A 26,105-nucleotide genomic window follows, 5' to 3' on the forward strand; every position below is an offset into this window, starting at 1 on the left:
CTTTAGAAGCTTCTGATAGGCTAATTGACATAATTTGAGTCAATTGGATGTGTACCTGTGGATGTATTTCAAGGCCTACCTTCAAACTCAGTGCCTCTTTGCTTGACATCATGGGAAAATCAAAAGAAATCGCTCAGAAAAAAAATTGTAGACCTACACAAGTCTGGTTCATCAGACAATTTCCAAATGCCTGAAGGTACCACGTTCATCTGTACAAACAATAGTACGCAAGTATAAACACCATGGGACCACGCAGCCGTCATACCGCTTAGGAAGGAGACGCATTCTGTCTCCTGGAGATGAACGTACTTTGGTGAGAAAAATGCAAATCAATCCCAGAACAACAGCTAAGGACCTTGTGAAGATGATGGAGGAAACAGGTACAAAAGTATCTATATCCACAGTAAAACTAGTCCTATATCGACATAACCTGAAAGGCCGCTCAGCAAGGAAGAAGCCACTGCTTTAAAACCGCCATAAAAAAGCCAGACTACGGTTTGCAACTGCACATGGTGACAAAGATCGTACTTTTTGGAGAAATGTACTCTGGTCTGATGAAACAAAAATATAATTGTTTGGCCATAATGACTATCGTTATGTTTGGTCGAAAAAGGGGGAGGCTTGCAGGCTGGGGGTGCTTTGCTGCAGGAGGGACTGGTGCACTTCACAAAATAGATGGTGTCATGAGGCAGGAAAACTATGTGGATATATTAAAGCAACATCTCAAGACATCAGTCAGGAATTTAAAGCTTGGTCGCAAATGGGTCTTCCAAAAGGAAGTGACCCAAAGCATACTTCCAAAGTTGTGGCAAAATGGCTTAAGGACAACAAAGTCAAGGTATTGGAGTGGCCATCACAAAGCCCTGACCTCAATCCCATAGAAAATGTGTGGGCAGAACTGAAAAAGTGTGTGCGAGCAAGGAGGACTACAAACCTGATTCAGTTACACCAGCTCTGTCAGGAGGAATGGGGCAAAATTCACCCAACTTATTGTGGGAAGCTTGTGGAATGCTACCCAAAACGTTTGACCCAAGTTAAACAATTTAAAGGCAATGCTACCAAATACTAATTGAGTGTATGTAAACTTCTGACCCACTGGGAATGTGATGAAAGAAATAAAAGCTGAAATAAATCATTCTCTACTATTATTCTGACATTTCACATTGTTAAAATAAAGTGGTGATTGTAACTGAATTTTTACTAGGATTAAATGTCAGGAATTGTGAAAAACTGAGTTTAAATGTAATTGGCTAAGGTGTATGTAAACTTCCGACTTCAACTGTAACTAAGGTGTTTGGTGCAGTATTTCTCAAGTAAAACAATGCAGGACGTGTTGTCTTATGTAAACAGTCGGCGCTGCTGAGCAGGTCTGTCTATTATATTGGATAGAGAGCAGTCACCACAGTTGTTCACCCCACGTTAGTGGGCAAATGGACATTGTCAAATCAAAACCCAAATTTCATTTACCTGTTGTAACGCATGGATTTTCCAAATTCTGTTTTTGACGAGACTTTATGACCAAAATGTTCCTATTTACACTTTGTAGTCAAGTTTGACACTAGAATAACTGTTTCTGATTCATATCAATGCCGTTTTCAAAGGGATTCATTGCTTTTTAAAGGCAGTCGCTCTTTAAAGATGTTTAAGACGTCAGTCATTCCATCCTTCGGTGGTTGTTTAATTCAATCTAGTGATGCAGTATTTCGGCGGTCCTTTCAGATGTGCCGGCTCCACCTCCTCCTCCTCTAGCACCCCTGCAACACCATAGCTGTGTTCCACAACTCCGGATCTGTCTGGCCGTAATCTTTCTGGCCGTATTCTGTCTGATTGTGTTCTGTCTGGCCGCAGGCTCTGTTGTAGGAGTGGACGCAATCCTCCACACTCTTTCCTCCAAGTTTGGGAGGGGGGTGGCACAGCAGGCCAGAGTGGGTCACCCCTGGGTGCAGATGTAGCCAGTACACCAGGTAGTGGATGCTGGAATGTTGATTTATTTATTTCATGGTTTATTTATGAGGGACAAGGGATTTTGAACCATTGACACATTGAATGATCCATGGTCAAATGCATTGTACCCATAATGCGTTAGTTTTTAGCTAATGTTAATAGTAGTACTACCCACCTGTAGTTACAGACCCAGGGGTTTCCCCCCAGCCTTAGCAGGGACAGGAAATAGAGGTCTTCTAGAACGCCATAGTTAAAGAAGTGCAGGCTGTTGTTGGACTGGTCAAACTCACGAAGGTGGAGGAGGCCAGACAGGTAGGCTGAGAGAGAGAGAGAGAGAGAGAGAGAGAGAGAGAGAGAGAGAAGGAGAGGAAATCATTATTATCATCAATAGTAAGGTCAAACTAATAATTTCTTCCCTTTTTAAGTACTTCCAAAACTGTCCTGTGGACGAGCATTATACAATCAATTCATAACAGAACGTTCATATGTTTCTCATGGCTATCATAGTGAATAGTAAACATATGGTTGTCATTGATCTATGGATTTGGAATATTCTACCCCTCAGGGCCTTGAGATGTGGCCTCTCTGACTCTCACACATTAGAGGTTGATAATCAGGCTTTGTCTTTGTCTCTCTGTGTCTCTCTGTCTCTCTCTCGCCATCTCTCTCTCTCTCTCTCTCACTCACTCACTCACTCACTCACTCACACACACCTGTTTCTATGTCTTCCAGGTTGTTGTGTCTGAGATTGAGTGACCTCAGGCTGCTGGCCTCCACAAAGACTCTGGCCATTGGGCGCCGGAGGGAATTTTGGGACAGGTCCATGTGAACCATCTCCCCTGGGATGTCTGCAGGAACCTCAGTCAGATCTAAAGACAGGGGGGGGCGATAACAGAGAGACTTTATGGGTGATAGTCAGTCTCTGTAAATAGTTTTTCCAAATAGTTTTTCCTCTTTAACAGATTGGCATGGAACAAGATAACTATAGTTAAAAAACTCATCCTGGAAGAGGGACAGATGGACAAATAACTGTCAGAGGAACAGTTTGAAACTCTGTCCTCTGCTTGTCTGTGTGATGCATCTGCTGGGATCCTGACAATGGCTCAGTCCTGGGTTTAAACTTGTACTGGTTCAGTTTATTACCAAATTAAATTAAGCCATTGTTTTGTTATTGTTTCAGAAGGACTGTATTCTGTTAATGCGTCTGATTTATTAGGTACACCCATCTAGTACTGGGTTGGATCCGCCTTTGCCTCCAGAACAGCCTGAATTCTTCTGGGCATGGAAACGTTAGTCAGTTGGTATCAAGGGACCTAACGTGTGCCAGGAAACATTCCCCACAACATTACACCACCACCACCACCAGCCTGTACTGTTGACACCAGGCAGAATGGGACCATGGACTACTGCTGCTTACGCCAAATCCTGCCTTTGTCATCAGCATGACGCAATGGGAACAAGGATTCGTCGGACTAGGCAATGTTTTTCCACTCCTTAATTTTCCAGTGTTGGTGATCACTTCTTCTTGTTTTTCGCTGATAGGAGTGGAACCCGGTGTGGTGGTCTGCTGCAATAGCCCACCCGTGACAAAGACTGACGAGTTGTGGGTTCCGAGATGCCGTTCTGCACACCACTGTTGTACTGCTCCGTAATTTGCCTGTTTGTGGCCCGCCTGTTAACTTGCACGATTCTTGCCATTCTCCTTCAACCTCTCATCAATGAGCTGTTTTCGCCAACAGGACTGCCGCTGACTGGATATTTTTGTTTGTCTCACCATTCTCATTAAACCCAAGACACTGTCGTGCGTGAAAAAGCCCAGGAGGCTAGTCGTTTCTGAGATATTGGAACCGGCGTGCCTGGCACCAACGATCATACCATGCTCATAGTTACTTAGGTCACTCGTTTTGCCTATTCTAACATTCAATTGAAACTACCTGAATGCCTTTTTGCCTGTCTGCCTGCTTTTTATATAGCAAGTCACGGCCATGTGACTCACTGTCTGCAGTAGCACACCATTTTCGTGATCGGGGGGTGTATCTAATAAACTGGCCACTGAGTGTATACAGAGTGAGAGTGGGGGAAGAGAGTTGATGTCTCTAGCTCTGTCGAGTGGCACAGCGGTCTAAGGCACTGCATCTTAGTGCAAGAGGTGTCACTACAGTCCCGGGTTCAAATCCAGGCTGTTTCACATCCGGTCCCATAAGGCAGCGCACAGTTGGCCCAGCGTCGTCCAGGTTTGGCCGGGGTAGGTCGTCATGGTAAATAAGAATTTTTTTCTTAACTGACTTGCCTAGTTAAATAAAGGTTAAATGTTTTTTAAAAAATGACTCCTCGGAGGAATGGGGTTTGTCATTCCTGTGGTGTGACGTGGCCTATGAGATAAAAAAACACATCTGTCACACAAACTCACATGTACACACACTTACTCGTGTTTTCGTTCTAACCTGCTTGCCGACTAAGTAAATTGATGTAATTATGGTAATCCACATCTGAAGGGAATTTTCAGAGAAACACAAACATGAGTCTGGACAAAAACATGCTCAGAGACATAAACCTTTAATAACTCCCTACAGTCTAAGCCCTGTCTAAGCCGGGGGAGGGGTGGGAGGGGATTCTACTAAGCTATATGAAATTGTTTTAAGAAGGATAATTTACTGTACCAGTCAAAAGGTTGGACACACCTACTCATACCAGGGTTTTTATATTTATTATTTTCTACATTGTAGAATAATAGTGAAGACATCAAAACTAGGAAATAACACATAAAGAATCATGTGTTAAACAAATCAAAATATATTTTATAACTGAGATTCTTCAAAGTAGCCACCCTTTGCTTTGATGACAGCTTTGCACACTTGGCATTCTCTCAACCAGCTTAATAAGGTGTGGAATGGAATGCATTTAAATTAACAGGTGTGCCTTGTTAAAAGTTCATTTGTGGAATTTCTTTCCTCCTTAATGTGTTTGAGACAATCAGTTGTGTTGTGACAAGGTAGGGGTGGTATACAGAGGATATATCACACCCTAATCAGTTTCACCTGTCCTCATTATTGTCTCCACCCCCTCCAGGTATCGCTTGTTTTCCCCAGTGTATTTATCCCTGTGTTTCCTGTCTCTGTGCTAGTTCATCTTGTATGTTTCAAGTCAACCAGCGTTTTTCCCCCGTACTCCTGCCTTTGCTATTCTCTTTTTTCTAGTCCTCACAGTTTTGACCCTTGCCTATTCTGGACTCTGTACCTGCCTGCCTGACCATTCTGCCTGCCTTGACCATGAGCCTTTCTGCCACTCTGTACCTCCTGGACTCTGATCTGGTTTTTACCTTTTGCCTGTCCACAATCATTCTCTTGCCTACTCCTTTTGGATTATTAAACATTGTAAGACTCCAACCATCTGCTTCCTGTGTCTGCATCTGGGTCTCGCCTTGTGTCATGATAGGATAGCCCTATTTGGTAAAAGACCAAGTCCATATTATGGCAAGAACAGCTTAAATAAGCAAAGATAAACAACAGTCCATCATTACTTTAAGACATGAAGGTCAGTCAATACGGAAAACTTCCAGAACTTTGAATGCAAAACCCATCAAGCGCTATGATGAAACTGGCTCTCATGAGGACTGCCACAGGAAAGGAAGACCCAGAGTTACCTCTGCTGCAGAGGATAAGTTCATTAGAGTTACCAGCCTCAGATATTGCAGCCCAAATAAATGCTTTGGAGTTCAAGTAACAGACACATCTCAACATCAACTGTTCAGAGGAGACTGCGTGAATCAGGCCTTCATGGTCAAATTGCTGCAAAGAAACCACTACTAAGGACACCAATAAGAAGAGACTTGCTTGGGCCAAGAAACACGAGCAATGGACATTAGACCGGTGGAAATTTGTCCTTTGGTCTGGAATCCAAATTTTAGATTTTTGGTTCTAACTGCCGTGTCTTTGTGAGACGCGATGTGGGTGAACGGATGATCTCCGCATGTGTATTTCCCACCGTAAAGCATGGAGGAGGAGGTGTTATGGTGTGGGAGTGCTTTGCTGGTGATACTGTCTGTGATTTATTTAGAACTCAAGGCACACTTAACCCGCATGGCTACCACAGCATTCTGCAGCGATACTCCATCCCATCTGGTTTGGACTTAGTGGGACTATTATTTGTTTTTCAACAGGACAATGACCCAACACACCTCCAGGCTGTGTAAGGGCTATTTTACCAAGAAGGAGAGTGATGTAGTGCTGCATCAGATGACCTGGCCTCCACAATCCCCAAACCTCAACCCAATTGAGATGGTTTGGGATGAGTCAGACCGCAGAGTGAAGGAAAAGCAGCCAGCAAGTGCTCAGCATATGTGGGAACTCCTTCAAGACTGTTGGAAAAGCATTCCTGATGAAGCTGGTTGAGAGAATACCAAGAGTGTGCAAAGCTGTCATCAAGGCAAAGGGTGGCTATTTGAAGAATCTCCAGTATAAAATATATTTGGATTTGTTTAACAGTTGTTTGGTTACTACATTATTACATATGTTATTTCATAGTTTTGATGTCTTCACTATTATTCTACAATGTAGAAAATAGTACAAATAAAGAAAAACCCTTGAGTTAGTAGGTGTTCTAAAACGTTTGACTGGTAGTGTAGATAGTTAGGTAAAGATCAGACTACCATAGTGCAACCATTTTACTCACATATGCGCCTAAATATTTTGCTGTGCGACCTGGAATTTTAATTGAGGAGCACCCGTAACCGTATCCGTGCCCTCCATGACGGGGTCTTTTCTGGCTTCGAGGGCTTGATAAGTCTGGGCCTGCAGCAGAACCGGATCTCAGTGTTGGAGGAGGGTGTGTTCCTGGGCCTGACCCGCCTCGCCACCCTCCTGCTGCAGCACAACCGTCTGGGCATGCTCAGGACTGGGACTGGAACATGTCAGAGGGTTCAACAGATGTGTCCCAAATTATGTCAGTTGGTATTGGTAGAAATTAGTAGCACTATACTTCATATGAAGGACAGAGGAGGGTTGCAGGTTGACAGTGTCTGATATTTACATTTACATTTAAGTCATTTAGCAGACGCTCTTATCCAGAGCGACTTACAAATTGGTGGATTCACCTTATGATATCCAGTGGAACAACCACTTTACAATAGTACATCTAAATCTTTAGGGAGGGGGGGGGGGGGGTTAGAAGGATTACTTTATCCTATCCTAGGTATTCCTTAAAGAGGTGGGGTTTCAGGTGTCTCCGGAAGGTGGTGATTGACTCCGCTGTCCTGGCGTCGTGAGGGAGCTTGTTCCACCATTGGGGTGCCAGAGCAGCGAACAGTTTTGACTGGGCTGAGCGGGAACTGTGCTTCCTCAGAGGTAGGGAGGCGAGCAGGCCAGAGGTGGATGAACGCAGTGCCCTTGTTTGGGTGTAGGGCCTGATCAGAGCCTGAAGGTACGGAGGTGCCGTTCCCTTCACAGCTCCGTAGGCAAGCACCATGGTCTTGTAGCGGATGCGAGCTTCAACAGGAAGCCAGTGGAGAGAGCGGAGGAGCTGGGTGACGCGAGAGAACTTGGGAAGGTTGAACACCAGACGGGTTGCGGCGTTCTGGATGAGTTGTAGGGGTTTAATGGCACAGGCAGGGAGCCCAGCCAACAGCGAGTTGCAGTAATCCAGACGGGAGATGACAAGTGCCTGGATTAGGACCTGCGCCGCTTCCTGTGTGAGGCAGGGTCGTACTCTGCGAATGTTGTAGAGCATGAACCTACAGGATCGGGTCACCGCCTTGATGTTAGTAGAGAACGACAGGGTGTTGTCCAGGGTCACTCCAAGGTTCTTAGCACTCTGGGAGGAGGACACAATGGAGTTGTCAACCGTGATGGCGAGATCATGGAATGGGCAGTCCTTCCCCGGGAGGAAGAGCAGCTCCGTCTTGCCGAGGTTCAGCTTGAGGTGGTGATCCGTCATCCACACTGATATGTCTGCCAGACATGCAGAGATGCGATTCGCCACCTGGTTATCAGAAGGGGGAAAGGAGAAGATTAATTGTGTGTCGTCTGCATAGCAATGGTAGGAGAGACCATGTGAGGATATGACAGAGCCAAGTGACTTGGTGTATAGCGAGAATAGGAGAGGGCCTAGAACAGAGCCCTGGGGGACACCAGTGGTGAGAGCACGTGGTGCGGAGACAGATTCTCACCACGCCACCTGGTAGGAGCGACCTGTCAGGTAGGACGCAATCCAAGCGTGGGCCGCGCTGGAGATGCCCAACTGGGAGAGGGTGGAGAGGAGGATCTGATGGTTCACCGTATCAAAGGCAGCAGATAGGTCTAGGAGGATGAGAGCAGAGGAGAGAGAGTTAGCTTTAGCAGTGCGGAGAGCCTCCGTGACACAGAGAAGAGCAGTCTCAGTTGAATGACCAGTCTTGAAACCTGACTGATTTGGATCGAGAAGGTCATTCTGAGAGAGATAGCAGGAGAGCTGGCCAAGGACGGCACGTTCAAGAGTTTTGGAGAGAAAAGAAAGAAGGGATACTGGTCTGTAGTTGTTGACATCGGAGGGATCGAGTGTAGGTTTTTTCAGAAGGGGTGCAACTCTCGCTCTCTTGAAGACGGGAGGGACGTAGCCAGCGGTCAAGGATGAGTTGATGAGCGAGGTGAGGTAAGGGAGAAGGTCTCCGGAAATGGTCTGGAGAAGAGAGGAGGGGATAGGGTCAAGCGGACAGGTTGTTGGGCAGCCGGCCGTCACAAGACGGCAGATTTCATCTGGAGAGAGAGGGGAGAAAGAGGTCAAATCACAGGGTAGGGCTGATGGGATTCAGCTGCTTTCCCTGCAAAGAGGGAGAGAGGGGGAAAGATGGAGTAGGGAGAGAGCGAGTGACTGGGAAAGAGAGAAAGTGGACAGAATGTAAACAAATGATGACATCGAAGTAACTGTCTAGTGAAAATCTCACTTTTAAAAGTTCATATTCTGTTAACTTATACCCAAATAATGTTGTTGACTCATTCTATACTCGTATTTGTGGCCAAAGCATAAATTAGAGAAAAAAACATACAAATGGTTCCTATTACCTTATAGAGGATGACGTCATCCTCCTGAGGAGAATGAGCTGGCCAATCAGCGGTCTACTTGCATGAATATTTTTAATGACTGGTATACTCCCACACCATTCTGTTGTTCAAATCAAATTTTATTTGTCACATATACATGTTTAGAAGGACACATGTTTAATTGGGATACACCTGCACCATTCCAACACAGAAAAGCTGCATTTTAACATACTTAGTTTCCTTCCAGGAAATAGTAATTATTTCACTCATATTGTAATTAATTATAGGTCTTATTTCATTATTTTTTAAATTTTTTATTTCACCTTTATTTAACCAGGTAGGCTAGTTGAGAACAAGTTCTCATTTGCAACTGCGACCTGGCCAAGATAAAGCATAGTAATTCGACACATACAAAAACTGAGTTACACATGGAATAAACAAAACATACAGTCAATAATACAGTAGAACAAAAGAAAACAAAAAGTCTATATTCAGTGAGTGCAAATGAGGTAAGTTAAGGCAATAAATAGGCCATGGTGGCGAAGTAATTACAATTTTGCAATTAAACACTGGAATGGTAGTTGTGCAGAAGATGAATGTGCAAGTAGAGATACTGGGGTGCAAAGGAGCAAGTTAAATAAATACAGTATGGGGATGAGGTAGGTAGATAGATGGGCTGTTTACAGATGGGCTATGTACAGGTGCAGTGATCTGTGACCTGCTCTGACAGCTGGTGCTTAAAGCTAGCGAGGGAGATATGAGTCTCCAGCTTCAGAGATTTTTGCAGTTCGTTCCAGTCATTGGCAGCAGAGAACTGGAAGGAAAGACGACCAAAGGGGGAATTGGCTTTGGGGGTGACCAGTGAGATATACCTGCTGGAGCACGTGCTACGAGTGGGTGCTGCTATGGTGACCAGTGAGCTGAGATAAGGCGGGGCTTTACCTAGCAGAGACTTGTAGATGACCTGTAGCCAGTGGGTTTGGCGACGAGTATGAAGCGAGGGCCAACCAACAAGAGCGTACAGGTCGCAATGGTGGGTAGTGTATGGGGCTTTGGTGACAAAACGGATGGCACTGTGATAGACTGCATCCAGTTTGTTGAGTAGAGTGTTGGAGGCTATTTTGTAAATGACATCGCCGAGGTCGAGGATCGGTAGGATGGTCAGTTTTACGAGGGTATGTTTGGCAGCATGAGTGAAGGATGCTTTGTTGCGATATAGGAAGCCGATTCTAGATTTAATTTTGGATTGGAGATGCTTAATGTGAGTCTGGAAGGAGAGTTTACAGTCTAACCAGACACCCAGGTATTTGTAATTGTCCACGTATTCTAAGTCAGAGCCGTCCAGAGTAGTGATGCTGGACGGGCGAGCAGGTGTGGGAAGTGATCGATTGAATAGCATGCATTTAGTTTTACTTGCGTTTAAGAGCAGTTGGAGGCCACGGAAGGAGAGTTGTATGGCATTGAAGCTCGTCTGGAGGTTAGTTAACACAGTGTCCAAAGAGGGGTCAGAAGTATACAGAATGGTGTCGTCTGCGTAGAGGTGGATCAGAGAATCACCAGCAGCAAGAGCAACATCATTGATAGAAATCTAGAACCACTGGAGAGTTACTTTGAAGCATCACAATGATTAAATTGCAATATCTGGAATATTGTTTGATGTACATTCCTGCATTTAGCTTATTTAGCTTACAGTGTGTGACAGTAAATTCAGTTGACAGCATGAAGTCAATGTGTGTGGGAGATAAATAACTAATAAATAACTCTCACATTGACCTGGTGACTTACATATACCACAGACCCCTCGCAAGCCAAGTAGTCAAGTCTAGGACCAAAAGGCTCCTTAACAGCTTCTACCCCCAAGCAATAAGACTGCTGAACAATTAATCAAATGGCCACCGGACCATTGACCCCTCCCTCCTACATTGACCCCTACCTACATGTACAAATTACCTCTAATCTGTACCCCCTCACACTGACTCGGTACCGGTACCCCCTGTTTATAGCCTTGTTATTGTTATGTTATTGTCTTACTTTTTATTATTTTTCACTAGTTTATTTAGTAAATATTTTCTTAACTCTTCTTGAACTGCACTGTTGGTTAAGGGCTTGTAAGTAAGCATTTCACTGTAAGGTCTACACTTGTTGTATTCGGCACATGTGACAAATAAAGTTTGATTTGATTTGAAATACAGTGTTGTACTCTATCATTTATGGGCTTGTTGACTTTGAACCAAGTTCAAAGATGCTTTTCATATAAACGTCCTTAAATATTCCTCACAATCTGTGATTTGTTTGTTGGTGCGTGTTTATGTGCATTTGCACTTGAGTATATGATTTAAAATAAAGAACACACATCTGGAAACATCCTAATGTTTCTGCTGCTACTTTTCTGTCTCTCTCTTTGTATCCCTCTCTTTCCCAGGTGAATGCAGAAACCTACAGGAGCTGAACCTGTCAGAGTGTTTCAACATTAAAGTGAGTAATGGCCAGGTCTACTCACGGGTACAAACTACCCTCTTATCTTCCAGAAGTGAAATAAAACCCAACTGTAGAACAGAAGGGAAAAATTCAGCAAATCTCCCTTTCATCTTTAGTTGATATGCGTTTCATTAATTCTGTCCATAGCAGTGATGGAATGTCACTGTTCTGAAGCTCATCACCACTCATAAAGAGAAAGTTGAAGTCAGATTATGAAATCAGGGCTCAGGTGGAGGGTGGAATTGCTTCTCGTATAATGTGATTTACAGTTACGATTCATCTCTACTGATTACACAACATTCTTCAAATAACATAAAATGCCTATGGATAATATGAACATTTTCTACATTAAACATTTTGTCAAGTGCCTTCACTTCAGAAAGTATTCATACCTTTTGACTTTTTCCACATTTTGTGTTACAGCCTGAATTTAAAATGTATTATATTGAGATGTTGTGTCACTGGCCTACACACAATACCCCATAATTTCAAAGTGTAGTTATGTTTTTAGAAATGTTTACAAATTAATACAAAATATAAAGCTGAAATGTCTTGAGTTAATAAGTATTCAACCCCTTTGTTATGGCAGTGGTGTGTATTCATGGATACCAAGGGAAGCCAGGCTTCCCCAAATATTTGACCAGTAAAAACCAACAATTATATAATCACTTATCTTTCTGTGTTTTCATAATTTTCCATCAATTCGCAAGTGTCTGAATCTCACAGGAGAAATGGTCCGAGCGAGGTAAACAGCGCCCCTCTCTCTCAGTATGTGTAGCCCATGTGTCTGATGCTGTCTGGGATAAAGAGTATGACATATACTACTTGTTTTATACATATACTACTTGTTTTTGTAAGAAGTGTTGACATGCTGAATGCACCGAGGTGTCTGTTTAAACTACTGGCACACAGCTCAGACACCCATGCATACCCCACAAGTCATGCCAACAGAGGTCTCTTCACAATCCCCAAATCAACAGACAATGGGAGGGGCACAGTACTACATAGAGCCATGACTACATGGAACTCTACTCCACATCAGACAACTGATGCAAGCAGTAGAATATATATAAAAAATATGATGCAAGCAAAAAAATCGATATAAAAAATACACCTTATGGAACAGCGGTGACTGTGAAGGGAGACACACACACACACACACAGGAACAGACATGCATATGCACACATGCTAGAACACACACACGTACAGTATGAGTCAAAAGTTTGGACACACCTACTCATTCCAGGATTTTTCTTTATTTTTACTATTTCTCAATTGTAGAATAATAGTGAAGACATCAAAACTATGAAATAACACATATGGAATCATGTAGTAACCAAAAAAAACAAATCAAAATATATTTTAGATTTTAGATTCTTCAAAGTAGCCACCCTTTGCCTTGATGACAGTTTTGTACACTCTTGGCATTCTCTCAACCAGCTTCATGAGGTAGTCACCTGGAATGTATTTCAATTAACAGGTGTGTCTTGTTAAAAGTTAATTTGTGGAATTTATTTCCTTAATACGTTTGAGACAAGGTTGTGTTGTGACAAGGTAGGGGTGGTATACCGAAGATATCCCTATTTGGTAAAATACCAAGTCCATATTGTGGCAAGAACAGCTCAAATAAGCAAAGAGAAATGACAGTCCATCATTACTTTAAGACATGAAGGTCAGTCAATCTGGACAATTTCAAGAACTTTTTAAGTTTCTTCAAATGCAGTCGCAAAAATCATCAAGCGCTATGATGAAACTGGCTCTTATAAGGACCGCCACAGAAAGGAAGACCCAGAGTTACCTCTGCTGCAGAGCATAAGTTCATTAGAGTTACAAGATTCAGAAATTGCAGCCTTGATAAATGCTTCACAGAGTTCAAGTAACAGATACATCTCAACATCAACTGTTCAGAGGAGACTGCGTTAATCAGGCCTTCATGGTCGAATTGTTGCAAAGAAACCACAGGACACCAATAAGAAGATGAGACTTGCTTAGGCCAAGAAACATGAGCAATTGACATTAGACTGGTGGAAACCTGTCCTTTGGTCTGACGAGTCTAAATGTTTGATTTTTGGTTCCAACCACTGTGTCTTTGTGAGACGCAGAGTAGGTGAACAGATGATCTCCGCATGTGGGGTTCCCACCATGAAGCATGGAGGAGGAGGTGTGATGATGTGGTGGCGCTTTGCTGGTGACACTGTCAGTGATTTCTGCTGCAATACACCATCCCATCTGGTTTGCGCTTAGTGGGACTATCATTTGTTTTTCAACAGTACAATGACCCAAACCACTCTTCCAGGTTGTGTAAGGGCTATTTGACCAAGGAGAGGGATTGAGTGCTGCATCAGATGATCTGGCCTTCACAATCACTCGACCTCAATTCAATTGAGATGGTTTGGGATGAGTTGGACCACAGAGTGTGAAGGAAAAGCAGCCAACAAGTGCTCAGCATATGTGGGAACTCCTTCAAGATTGTTGGAAAAGCATTCCAGGTGAAGCTGGTTGAGAGAATGCCAAGAGTGTGCAAAGCTGTCATCAAGGCAAAGGGTGGCTACTTTGAAGAATCTAAAATCTAAAATAGTGAAGAGGCGACTCCGGGATGCTAGCCTTCTAGGCAGAGTTCCTCTGTCCAGTGTCTGTGTTCTTTTGCCCATCTTAATCTTTTATTTTTATTGGCCAGTCTGAGATATGGCTTTTTCTTTGCAACTCTGCCTAGAAGGCCAGCATCCCGGAGCCGCCTCTTCACTGTTGACGTTGAGACTGGTGTTTTGCGGGTACTATATAATGAAGCTGCCAGTTAAGGACGTGTGAGGCGTCTGTTTCTCAAACTAATGTACTTGTCCTCCTGCTCAATTGTGCACCGGGGCCTCCCACTCCTCTTTCTATTCTGGTTAGAGACAGTTTGCTCTGTTCTGTGAAGGGAGTAGTGCACATCATTGTATGAGATCTTCAGTTTCTTGGCAATTTCTCCCGTGGAATAGCCTTCATTTCTCAGGACAAGAATTGACTGACGAGTTTCAGACAAAAGTTATTTGTTTCTGGCCATTTTGAGCCTGTAACCGAACCCACAAATGCTGATGCTCCAGATACTCAACTAGTCTAAAGAAGGACAGTTTTATTGCTTCTTTAATTTGAACAACAGTTTTCAGCTGTACTAACATAATTGCAAAAGGCTTTTCTAATGATCAATTAGCCTTTTAAAATGATAAACTTGGATTAGCTAACACAACGTGCCATTGGAACATAGGAGTGATGGTTGCTGATAATGGACCTCTGTATGGCTATGCAGATATTCCCTAAAAAAATCAGCCATTTCCAGCTACAATAGTCATTTAAAACATTAACAATATATACATTGCATTTCTGATCAATTTGATATTATTTTAATGGTAAAAAAAAATGCTTTTCTTTCAAAAACATGGACATTTCTAAGTGAACCCAAACTTTTGAACTGTATTGTATGTAAATTAGATATTTATGTATTTCATTTTCAATAAATGTGAAAAAAATTCTGAAAACTTGTTTTCTCTTTGTCATTATGGAGTATTGCGTGTATATGGGTGAGATAAAACAATATATATATTTAATCAGGCTGTAATACAACAAAATGTGGAATAAGTCAAGGGGTACCAGGCTCATCTAGGTGGTTGCAGCTGTTGGTGATTTTCTTTACATGCCTTTGGCCACAGCTGAGTACCATGAAAAATATATTGTTGTTAGTTTAGTGGTCTTGTTTGTTTTTAGATTTGATTGGATAACACTGTCTATGAGATGTATAAAGAACTCTGAGGGCTCATTTGAATGTGCTATGAGCTGTTATGCATGCTTATATAGTCATATAATGCTATAATATGTGTGATATGTGATAGGACCAGAGGCACTATAAATGTAAAATACACAGATGGTTTGAATAAAATGTAGCCTTGTGTTGTCCTTCACCAGGATGAGATGGTGTGTATGATTCTAGAAGGCTGCCCCACTCTGCTCTACCTGAACCTGTCCTTCTCATATGTGGCCAACGGGACTCTCAGAGAGCTCTCCAGGTAAACACCCATAGACCACAGATACTCCAGTGATGGAAAATGTTTCCCATTTCATTAGAACACAGTGTAGGCACAGTAAAGCAATTGTTTCATGTCCCAAACACATTTTGGGTTAATGTCAGTTGCTGCTTTTACCACCTCTTGTCCGCAAAGCCATTATAAGGGCCTGTTATTGGCCCAAGCAGACAGAGCCTGTACTGTGTCTATCTCTGTCTTTGCCTGTCTGTCTGTCTCTTTCCCATCTCCTAATCTTAACCATTTGGGTCTCTCTCATCTCCTAAGCTTAACCATTTGAGTCTCTCATCTCCTAAACTTAACCATTTGGGTCTCTCATCTCCTAAACTTAACCATTTGGGTCTCTCTCATCTCCTCATCTAAACCATTTGGGTCTCTCTCTCTCATCTCCTAATCTAAACCATTTGGGTCTCTCTCATCTCCTAATCTAAACCATTTGGGTCTCTCTCTCTCATCTCCTAATCTAAACCATTTGGGTCTCTCTCTCTCATCTCCTAATCTAAACCATTTGGGTCTATCTCTCATCTCCTAATCTAAACCATTTGGGTCTCTCTCTCTCATCTCCTAATCTAAACCATTTGGGTCTCTCTCATCTCCTAATCTAAACCATTTGGGTCTCTCTCTCTCATCTCCTAATCTAAACCATTTGGGTCTCTCTCATCTCCTAATCTAAACCATTTGGGTCTCTCTCTCTCATCTCCTAATCTAAACCATTTGGGTCTCTCTCTCTCATCTCCTAATCTAAACCATTTGGGTCTATCTCTCATCTCCTAATCTAAACCATTTGGGTCTATCTCTCATCTCCTAATCTAAACCATTTGGGTCTATCTCTCATCTCCTAATCTAAACCATTTGGGTCTCTCTCTCTCATCTCCTAATCTAAACCATTTGGGTCTCTCTCTCTCATCTCCTAATCTAAACCATTTGGGTCTCTCTCTCATCTCCTAATCTAAACCATTTGGGTCTATCTCTCATCTCCTAATCTAAACCATTTGGGTCTATCTCTCATCTCCTAATCTAAACCATTTGGATCTCTCTCTCTCATCTCCTAATCTAAACCATTTGGGTCTCTCTCTCTCATCTCCTAATCTAAACCATTTGGGTCTCTCTCTCTCATCTCCTAATCTAAACCATTTGGGTCTCTCTCTCTCATCTCCTAATCTAAACCATTTGGGTCTTTCTCTCTTTCTCTCTCTTCTGAATGGAAAATAGTCACTTAAATCCCAGGCCATAGCTATTACTCATGTCATAATCAGTTAGGATTACCCAATACTGTTATCCCAGTGATGTAGTGGGATTATGTGGCACGACGAAACAGAAATACTGAGAGGAACAGAGAAAGAAACAGATTGAGAAATAGAGAAATCAAATGTTTGTGTGAGCGCATGTGCGCATGCAGGACTGTTTCTTTGTATCCTTTGTATCCAAAGAATGTTACACCTGAAAGCAATTCCATAGGCTCAGTTTTCTTTTAAACCTTATGAGCTTATAGACTAGAAATCATTGGAACCTAGCAGTGTGAAAATGCTTCACAGACCTGGCTGAGAATTAACCTGGAGAAATAGTCTTATTTCAGTTCAATTGCAAAGACTTTCAACCCTCAGCTGCTGCTGTCAACATATTCCTACACGCCGCTCTCTCTCTATGGCAGTTCCCTTCTCTCCTCTCTGTCTCTTTGTCCATCCTTCATCTCTGCTGTTCTTGTGGGATTTCTCTTGATTAACAATGTCTAAACTTAGGTTTCGAAATAAAAGATTCTCCCAATCAGATGCTACAGTCAATTGACAACTCTGCCTACCTCACATCTCACCAACCCTCTCAACCCCTTTCCTGACATCCTACCTTGGTAGTTCAACTGCTGCAACCCGGCCAGATGTCAAATAATCATTCATATCCTCACTATCCAACCCCCACACCTTCACAAACTGAAGATTGTGAGACTTGAACTAGTGAATCAGGCCGATAACAGACTGTAGGTGCACAATTGGCTTTAGAAATACTCTGGAGTATTACTTTTCCAATACAAATCATGGAACTTTAGCTAATACACAGCCAGTTGTTGCCCAGTACTACTCACATATTGATCTTAAACCCCCTCTGTCTGTCCAGGAGCTGCCTAAACCTGCAGTTCCTGAGTCTAGCATGCTGCCGTAGGTTCACTGATAAAGGCTTACAGTACCTGGCCTCAGGGAAGGGCTGCCACAAGCTCATCCACCTTGACCTCTCTGGCTGCACTCAGGTCAGTTCCTATGGTCCTCTCTGATCTGTATGTCGCCTCTTCTATCTGCTTCAACTGTATCCAGATCAGTTTGTGTGCTCCTCTCTTCTCCAACACGTCTGTGTCCTCTGCTACCCGGCTGTACTGAAGTCAGTTTGTGTGCTCCTCTCCTACAAGTCTGTAGGTTGATACTGGGATTTGAGAGAGGTTCTCTCTCTGATTCTAAGAGAGAAGGAGGTGGCTACAGCTAACACACTGGTTTTAGATTACAACAGTCACCAAAAAAGTGCTGGCCAGCGTTGGTTGAACTCTGCTGAGAGAGAGAGAGAGAGAGAGAGACCTGTTTGTTTTAAATTACAAACTGTACACACTCTCCATCTCTCTCTCACCCACCTACCTACTCTCTAATGTACTCTGTGTGTGGTGTTTTGTCCCAGCAGATCTCAGTGGAAGGTTTCAGGTACATAGCAGCGGGCTGCCCTCTACTCCAGCAGATAGTCTTCAATGACATGCCTACTCTGTCAGACAGCTGTGTGCTGGTACGTATGGAGCTACCAGACAACTCATTTAGGCTCTGGCAAAAATTATTGCTATCAATAGGGAGTAAGACCATATTTTAAACCTCCATTGGCTACCTGTGTCATTAATGAGTGAATGGACTGCCACTTAGTCTGGTTTCTTCCAATAGGAGCTGGCCTCTAAGTGTCACTCTCTGTCTGCCATCTCCCTATGGGACACGCCCCATCTCTCAGACTCCGCCTTCAAAGCCATCGCTGAGGTGGCCAACCTCACCAAGTTCAGTGTTGATGGTGAGTGTGTGTGCATGAGTGCGTGTCATGTTCCATGTCTATTAGTGTTCTTTATTTGTCTTGGCAACAATCATTGTGGTGAGTCTCGTTGCCAGGGTGACGTCTACAGGGGCTCTGATTGGGTGACTGAGTGAGGCGCTAGACCTCATTTCATGTGATTGGTCTGTGACATCAAACCATGATGCAGCAGCCAGCAGGTCATGTAGTTGGTCAAACCTGAAACCTTTGCTATCCTCTAACTCTTGGCATTATACAGTGCTGTATCTGGCACAAGTCACTGTTAAGTGATTAGCCAATCATTATAGCTCTTCAGCCAAAGGAGATGGTCAGTTTGTTTCTGAGGATGTGATTAGTCATGTAAGACAAATGGTTCAAGGGCAGTATCAACACACACACTTTGTTTGTTATGGTGCATGTTATGACAGTTGTCCGTGTGTTTTTGTAGGTAACAGTCGTATGTCAGACATCAGTTGGAGGGCTCTGTGTCGTAGTTCTCCAGGCCTTACGAGGCTCCATGCTGCTGACTGCCCTAGAATGACTGACTCCAGCCTAAAGTCTATGGGCGCCCTCAAAAACCTGGTCTACCTCAACATCTCACACTGCAGCAGGTGTGTGTCTGTGCGAGTGTGTTCTGTCTCTCTACGTTAGATGATATCGGGCTGCGCTACCTGACTGCTTGTGTGTGTGCGCCTGTGTGTGTTCGTAGGGTGAGTGACATGGGGCTGCGGTACCTGACTGAGGGGCCTTCTGCCTCTAAACTGAGGGAGCTGAATCTGAGCAACTGCAGCCGCATCAACGACTTAGCTATCATGAGGGTGGCTCAGAAGTAAGGTCATATAAAAACTCACACACACGCACCCACAGACATGCACGCACACACTGACAGACTGGCATGGTGTGTGTGTGTACAGGTGCAGTAAGCTGAACCACCTGAATGTGTCTTACTGTGATAACCTGTCTAATTCTGGTCTGGAGTGGCTCAGTAGCTGTTCCTCTCTCCTCTCTCTGGACATCAGTGGCTGCAACATCATGGACCAGGTAATGCTCCCATACATTGCCGTGTAGGTGTGTCGTATTACAGTTGGCTATCTAAAAACACTCCAACAACACAACTTATGTTTTCAGGGGCTGATTGCTCTAGGTGGGAACCCTGGCCTGAAGAAGCTGGTTGCCTCTGAGTGTGTCTGGATTACTGACATTGGTATAGAGGTACTCTTTACTTTGTGTTCTGCAGTCTGCACAGTACCTTTTGACTGTCTGTGATACCTCATTGAAAGAGTGTTAAAGGAATTCACTTCTTAAAGTAACCCTCCTCCTCTTCTCTCTCCTGCTCTCCCTGTGAAAGCAGAAGTTCTGCAGGCAGGCGAGAGGTCTGGAGTATATGGACGTGTCTCACTGTGTAGCTCTATCTGACCAGGCCATCAAGGCTCTGTCCTTCTACTGCAGGACTATAGTCACGTTACGCATGCCTGGCTGCCCAAAGGTATTCACACACACAAACAAACAATATTACCAAAATATCTTGCCTATTGTCTATGTACTTCCCCTATCAGATGACAGACCTGGCGGTACAGTACCTGACAGTAGGGCGTCACTTCCTGAGAGAGCTGGACGTGAGTGGCTGTGTTCTCCTGACTGATCGCACACCACGCTTCCTACAGACAGGCTGCCCACAGCTCAACACCATCAACATGGTCTACTGCAGGGGAATATCCAAGTAAAACACACATACACACACTTCAACTGAAATGAAATGTCCAGAAACTAAAGATGTAACACTGGGTGCAAAGTAACTGTGTGTGTGTGTGTGTGTGTGTGTGTGTGTGTGTGTGTGTGTGTGTGTGTGTGTGTGTGTGTGTGTGTGTGTGTGTGTGTGTGTGTGTGTGTGTGTGTGTGTGTAGGCAGGCGGCTCTGAGGCTCCAGCCCTGTGTTGAGAAGTGGGAGCACAGTAACGATGACGCCCCCTACTGGTTCGGCTATGACAGTCTTGGCCAGCTGCTGCAGCCAATCGGACGACCCGACAAGATCCAGGACACCTGGGAGGAAGAGGAGCCAGCACCAAGAAACAACAAAAAGAGGAATTTGATAAAGGCCTGTGGAGAGGACTACGAATACACAGCATGAATACACACAGTCCATGCAGACAAACAAACGCACAAGGACTTAGTTTATACAGTACACACACAACCTCGCAATCTACGGTAAATCAAATCCCTAACATATACACTGCACCTTTCATTAACTCTAGCTCAGATATCAAGCATCGGAAAGGAATGGCCAAAGATTAATAACCAGAAAACAATATTTTGTATCTGAGAATCAATGCAGTATATACATGTATGCAGTATATACATGTATGCAGTATATACATGTATGCAGTATATACATTTATACATTATATACATTTATGCAAATCTTCTGCATCATACTGTTTCAACTGAGTAGGAGAAAGGTCAAAGCTTTCTTCTATGTATTGCAACACAAGACAGATGATTGAATTTCATAATTACATCATACAGCAAACAATTTTAGCTTGGAAATAATCATAAAAAAATAAATGTCCTCGATATTGATTAGATTTTTTTGTCAGTGTCAACACTTTTCCCATTTATTTTTTATTCACAGTAAATTGATCCCCCAAACCTATTTTGTACATTTTGCAGTTTCCACCCTGTGGTCAGAAAGTCTTAAAAGTTTTTCTTCCTTTGACTGTTGCTCACACACTAACCACAGCAGTCTCTGAACTTCTCAAATGTCCAGTTAGACTTCAACCTCAATACCTGACTGAATATGTGAGACCTGAATGTTGTTCAGTATTTCAATCTAAGAGCTCTGCTGATGACCACAAAGAAAATGACTGAACTAGCCTGGCTGCCAGCATGCCACTATATTTCTGCTTGAGCCATCTCATGACAACAACAGTTGGCTAAAGCAGAAACATGACTGAGTTACCTCTATTAACCATGATCATGTGCTACAACTCTATATAGACATGTAATATAGCCTGCAGTTGCCGTTATCACATCTGTAGCATAGCCTTTACTTTCGGGCATGATATTCACTTCTAAAACAATAGATTGAGAACAAAAATAAATTGTAGACCGTTTGGTTGGATAAGAAATTGACACCCTTGATAAAGATGAGCAATAATAACTGTACGGAAAGCGAAAGGGGGATACCTAGTCAGTTGTACAACTGAATGCCTTCACCTGAAATGTGTCTTCCACATTTAACCCAACGCCTCTGAATCAGAGGTACGGGGGGCTGTTTTAATCCACATCCACATCTTTGGCGCCAGGGGAACAATGGGTTAACTGCCTTGCTCAGGGGCAAAACGACAGTTTTTTCCTTGTCATAAAATAAATCAAATACTGAGCTATATTGTATGTTATATTTTAGGGGGAAATTAATATTTTATACTAATACAATTTCTCAGAGAAAGAGATTATGTTTAACAAGTAATAGTTTTCCTCAAAAGGGTAGGGGTCAAAATTATTGACACCTCTTATGAATAAAGTAGTCAAAGGTTTAGTATTTGGTCCCATATTCCTAGCACGCAATGACTACATCAAGCTTGTGACTCTAAAATCTTGTTGGATGCATTTGCAGTTCGTTTTGGTTGTTTCAGATTATTTTGTGCCCAGAAGAAATGAATGGTAAATAATGTGTCATTTTGGAGTCACTTTTATTATAATTAAGAATAGAGTGTTTCTAAACACTTCTACATTAAATGTGGATGTTACCATGATTACAGATAATCCTGAATGAATCGTGAATATTTATGACTATTTGTATTTGTATTTATTATGGATCCCCCATTAGCTGGGGTCTAGCAAAATTAAGACAGTTTATACAATTTTTAAAACATTACAATACATTCACAGATTTCACAACACACTGTGTGCCCTCAGGCCCCTACTCCACCACTACCACATATCTACAGTACTAAATCCATGTCTATCGTGTGTGTGTGTGTGTGTGTGTGTGTGTGTGTGTGTGTGTGTGTGTGTGTGTGCGCCAATGTTTGTGTTGCTTCACTGTCCCCGCTGTTCAATAAGGTGTTTTTTTTAATCTGTTTTTTAAATATAATTTTTCTGCTGGCATTAGTTACTTGATGTGGAATTGAGTTCCATGAATTCATGGCTCTATGTAGTACTGTGTGCCTCCCATAGTCTGTTCTGGACTTGGGGACTGTGAAGAGACCTCTTGTGGCATGTCTTATGGGGTATACATGGGTGTCCAAGCTGTGTGCCAGTAGTTTAGACAGACAGCTTGGTGCATTCAACATGTCAATACCTCTCATAAATAAAAGTAGCGATGAAGTCAATCCCTCCTCCACTTCAACCAGGAGAGATTGACATGCATATTATTAATATTAGCTCTCTCTATACATCCAAGGGCCAGCCTTGCTGCCCTGTTCTGATCCAACTGCAATTTTCCTAAGTCCTTTTTTGTGGCACCTGACCACACAACTGAACAGTAGTCCAGGTGTGACAAAACTAGGGCCTGTAGGACCTGCCTTGTTGATAGTGCTGTTAAGAAGGTAGAGCAGTGCTTTATTATGGACAGACTTCTCCCCATCTTAGCTACTACTGCATCAATATGTTTTGACCATGACCGTTTACAATCTAGGGTTCCTCCAAGCAGTTTAGTCATCTCATCTTGCTCAATTTTCACATTATTTATTACAAGATTTAGTTGAGGTTTAAGGTTTAGTGAGTGTTTTGTTCCAAATTCAATGCTTTTAGTTTTAGAAATATTTAGGGCTAACTTATTCCTTGCCACCCACTCGGAAACTAACTGCAGCTCTTTGTTGAGTGTTGCAGTCATTTCAGTCGCTGTAGTAGCTGACATGTATAATGTTGAGTCATTCGCATACGTAGACACTCTGGCTTTACTCAAAGTTAGTGGCATGTCATTAGTAAAAATTGAAAAAACCAAGGAGCCTAAACAGCTACCCAAATCAAATTCTATTTGTCACATACACATGGTTAGCAGATGTTAATGCGAGTGTAGCGAAATGCTGGGGAATTCCTGATTCTACCTGGATTATTACATTTACATTTAAGTCATTTAGCAGACGCTCTTATCCAGAGCGACTTACAAATTGGTGCATTCACCTTATGATATCCAGTGGAACAACCACTTTACAATAGTGCATCTAAATCGTTTAAGGGGGGGGGGGGGGGGGGGGTTAGAAGGATTACTTTATCCTATCCTAGGTATTCCTTAAAGAGGTGGGGTTTCAGGTGTCTCCGGAAGGTGGTGATTGACTCCGCTGTCCTGGCGTCGTGAGGGAGCTTGTTCCACCATTGGGGTGCCAGAGCAGCGAACAGTTTTGACTGGGCTGAGCGGGAACTGATTATGTTGGCTTCCATTACAGAACACCCTCTGTGTTCTGTTAGACAGGTAAGTCTTTATCCACAATATAGCAGGGGGTGTAAAGCCATAACACATACATTTTTCCAGCAGCAGACTATGATCGAAAATGTCAAAAGCTGCACTGAAGTCTAACAAGACAGCCCCCACAATCATTGTATCATCCATTCCTCTCAGCCAATCATCAGTCATTTGTGTAAGTTCTGTGCTTGTTGAGTGTCCTTCCCTATAAGCATGCTGAAATTCTGTTGTCAATTTGTTTAAGGTGAAATAGCATTGTATCTGGTCAAACACCATTTCTTTCCTAAAGTTTACTAAGGGTTGGTAACAGGCTGATTGGTCGGCTATTTGAGCCAGTAAAGGGGGCTTGTGATACAGCCTGGAGAAAGTTAGAGGGTCAAAGATAATACCCCCAATAGATTCTAACCTCCCCTGTTGTTGGTACGGGCTCCCAAGTGGCGCAGCGTTCTAAGGCACTGCATCTCAGTGCTTGAGGCTTCACTACAGACACCCTGGTTTGATTTCAGCCTGTATCACAACTGGCCATGATTGGGAGTCCCATAGGGCGGCGCACAATTTACCAAGCATCGTCCGGGTTTGGCCAGTGTAGGCTGTCATTGTAAATAAGAATTTGTTCTTAACTGACTTGTCGTAGGTTAAATATATTTTAAAATATATATTTTTTTAAATGGTTAATGGTGAGGGGTTTATCATGTCTTGGGGGTATGATCTTTGACTCTCTGTAACTTTGTTTATCATTCATTTCTATTGGGCACAAAATAATCTGAAACTGAACCAAAATGAACTTCAAATGCATCCAACAAGTTTGTAGACTCACAAGCTTCATGTAGATATGGGGCCAAGTACTACACTTTTGACTACCGTACTTTGTTTATTTATAAGAATCTTTAGGGGTGTCAATAATTTTGACCCCTACCTTTGAGAATAAAAAATATATAACTTCTTAAACAAAATCTCTTTCTCTGAGCAACTGTATTACTATAAAATAATTCCCCCATTTCTTTATGCATACAATATAGCTCAGTATGAATCATTTATTTTATACAGTCATTATTGCTCATCTTTATCAAGGGTGTCAATAATTTCGGACCCCACTGTATATACCTTTTGTCCCTGAGGACGTAGTACGAGTGCGGATGTAAGAAGGACACATTTTTGAAAGTGTTGGCCTGGGAGTGAACCCTCAGCTGCCCAGCTTTAGAGACTTAAACCAGCTCTCTTTAGGCTAATGCAGCCTCTGTCTGCCTGGGCCCTGATCCACTGGTCCCCCTGGGGCTGCCCATTCATATGGTCTTGAAAGAGGGAGAGAGGAGGGGGAGCAGAAGAAAAAGAATTGGGTGAGTTTAGTACTAACAGTAGTAGATGTGTACTGTACAGCTGTGATGACTCACTGGGTGAGTTTAGTAGGTGGGGTCTGGTGAGTAAACAGGTGTAAATGTAACTCATTGGTGAGTCTTGTCCCAGTAGTGTTTAAAGGGATGACTGACTGGTGACAGTGGTCATGCTATCTAGGGAATCTTTCTCTTGCTGGTGCAGGATGACCTCTGGGCTGATCTCCATAAACACTCCACACATCTGCACTCCTGCTCTTATAGAGGAGGGGACACGCACTGACACTGCACCTAAGAGAAGGAGAAAGAAGAGGGGTGAGAGAAATGGAAAGCAAAAGGGAGGAAAGAGTGATGGAAAGACCGTGACAGGAGAAGACGGGGTCAGAGGTGTAACATTGGAGACAGAGAAATAAAGATCAGATACAATTCAGATAGATGACCAGATATGGCTCATCCTATTGAGCGTTGTATACCCAGTACATCCACCCAAAATGTTCGATTTTGTTTACCTTGCTCAGAGTGGAGTTCTGCACTGCCACTGTCTCCTACGTACGCATCAATGTTTCCACTGTTGGACAACACCTTCAGGAAGTCATTATTAGAACCATCAGTCAAGGGTCAAAGTTGAAAGATTTTATGGTACATTCATGTTAATCACCTTAACACAATTTTACTTTCAAGTGTAGCACGGAGTATTGGCCCACTTACCTACAATTATATCTCCAGTCTCATTCCGCACTATGGCATCACCTGTATGACAAAGAAACATAAACGTTAGATGCTGTTCCACCCAGTGAGCTAACAGGCTAATGGTTTCCATGTCCTCAAGGAGAACAGATTGGCTGTAACTCAGAGA

The 26,105-nt window shown here is 42.9% G+C and overlaps 1 protein-coding gene across 1 annotated transcript in view; it reads left to right on the forward strand.

Annotated features, from left to right (window-relative positions):
- Positions 1 to 22,453, forward strand: part of fbxl13 (F-box and leucine-rich repeat protein 13) — a 38,164-nt gene extending 15,711 nt beyond the window's left edge. The window contains exons 10-21 of the mRNA XM_014125169.3: positions 11,380 to 11,432; positions 15,376 to 15,476; positions 17,601 to 17,730; positions 18,150 to 18,248; positions 18,398 to 18,518; positions 18,964 to 19,126; positions 19,225 to 19,344; positions 19,430 to 19,556; positions 19,644 to 19,727; positions 19,867 to 20,001; positions 20,072 to 20,235; positions 20,420 to 22,453. Coding sequence (XP_013980644.2) covers positions 11,380 to 11,432; positions 15,376 to 15,476; positions 17,601 to 17,730; positions 18,150 to 18,248; positions 18,398 to 18,518; positions 18,964 to 19,126; positions 19,225 to 19,344; positions 19,430 to 19,556; positions 19,644 to 19,727; positions 19,867 to 20,001; positions 20,072 to 20,235; positions 20,420 to 20,642 — 1,520 coding nt within the window. The 3' untranslated portion in view covers positions 20,643 to 22,453. The remainder of the gene's footprint in view (positions 1 to 11,379; positions 11,433 to 15,375; positions 15,477 to 17,600; positions 17,731 to 18,149; positions 18,249 to 18,397; positions 18,519 to 18,963; positions 19,127 to 19,224; positions 19,345 to 19,429; positions 19,557 to 19,643; positions 19,728 to 19,866; positions 20,002 to 20,071; positions 20,236 to 20,419) is intronic.
- The last annotated feature ends 3,652 nt before the right edge of the window (positions 22,454 to 26,105 follow it).

Source organism: Salmo salar, chromosome 10, assembly GCF_965601325.2.
Source record: "Salmo salar chromosome 10, fSalSal1, whole genome shotgun sequence".
In the NCBI taxonomy this organism is placed as follows: Eukaryota; Metazoa; Chordata; class Actinopteri; order Salmoniformes; family Salmonidae; genus Salmo; species Salmo salar.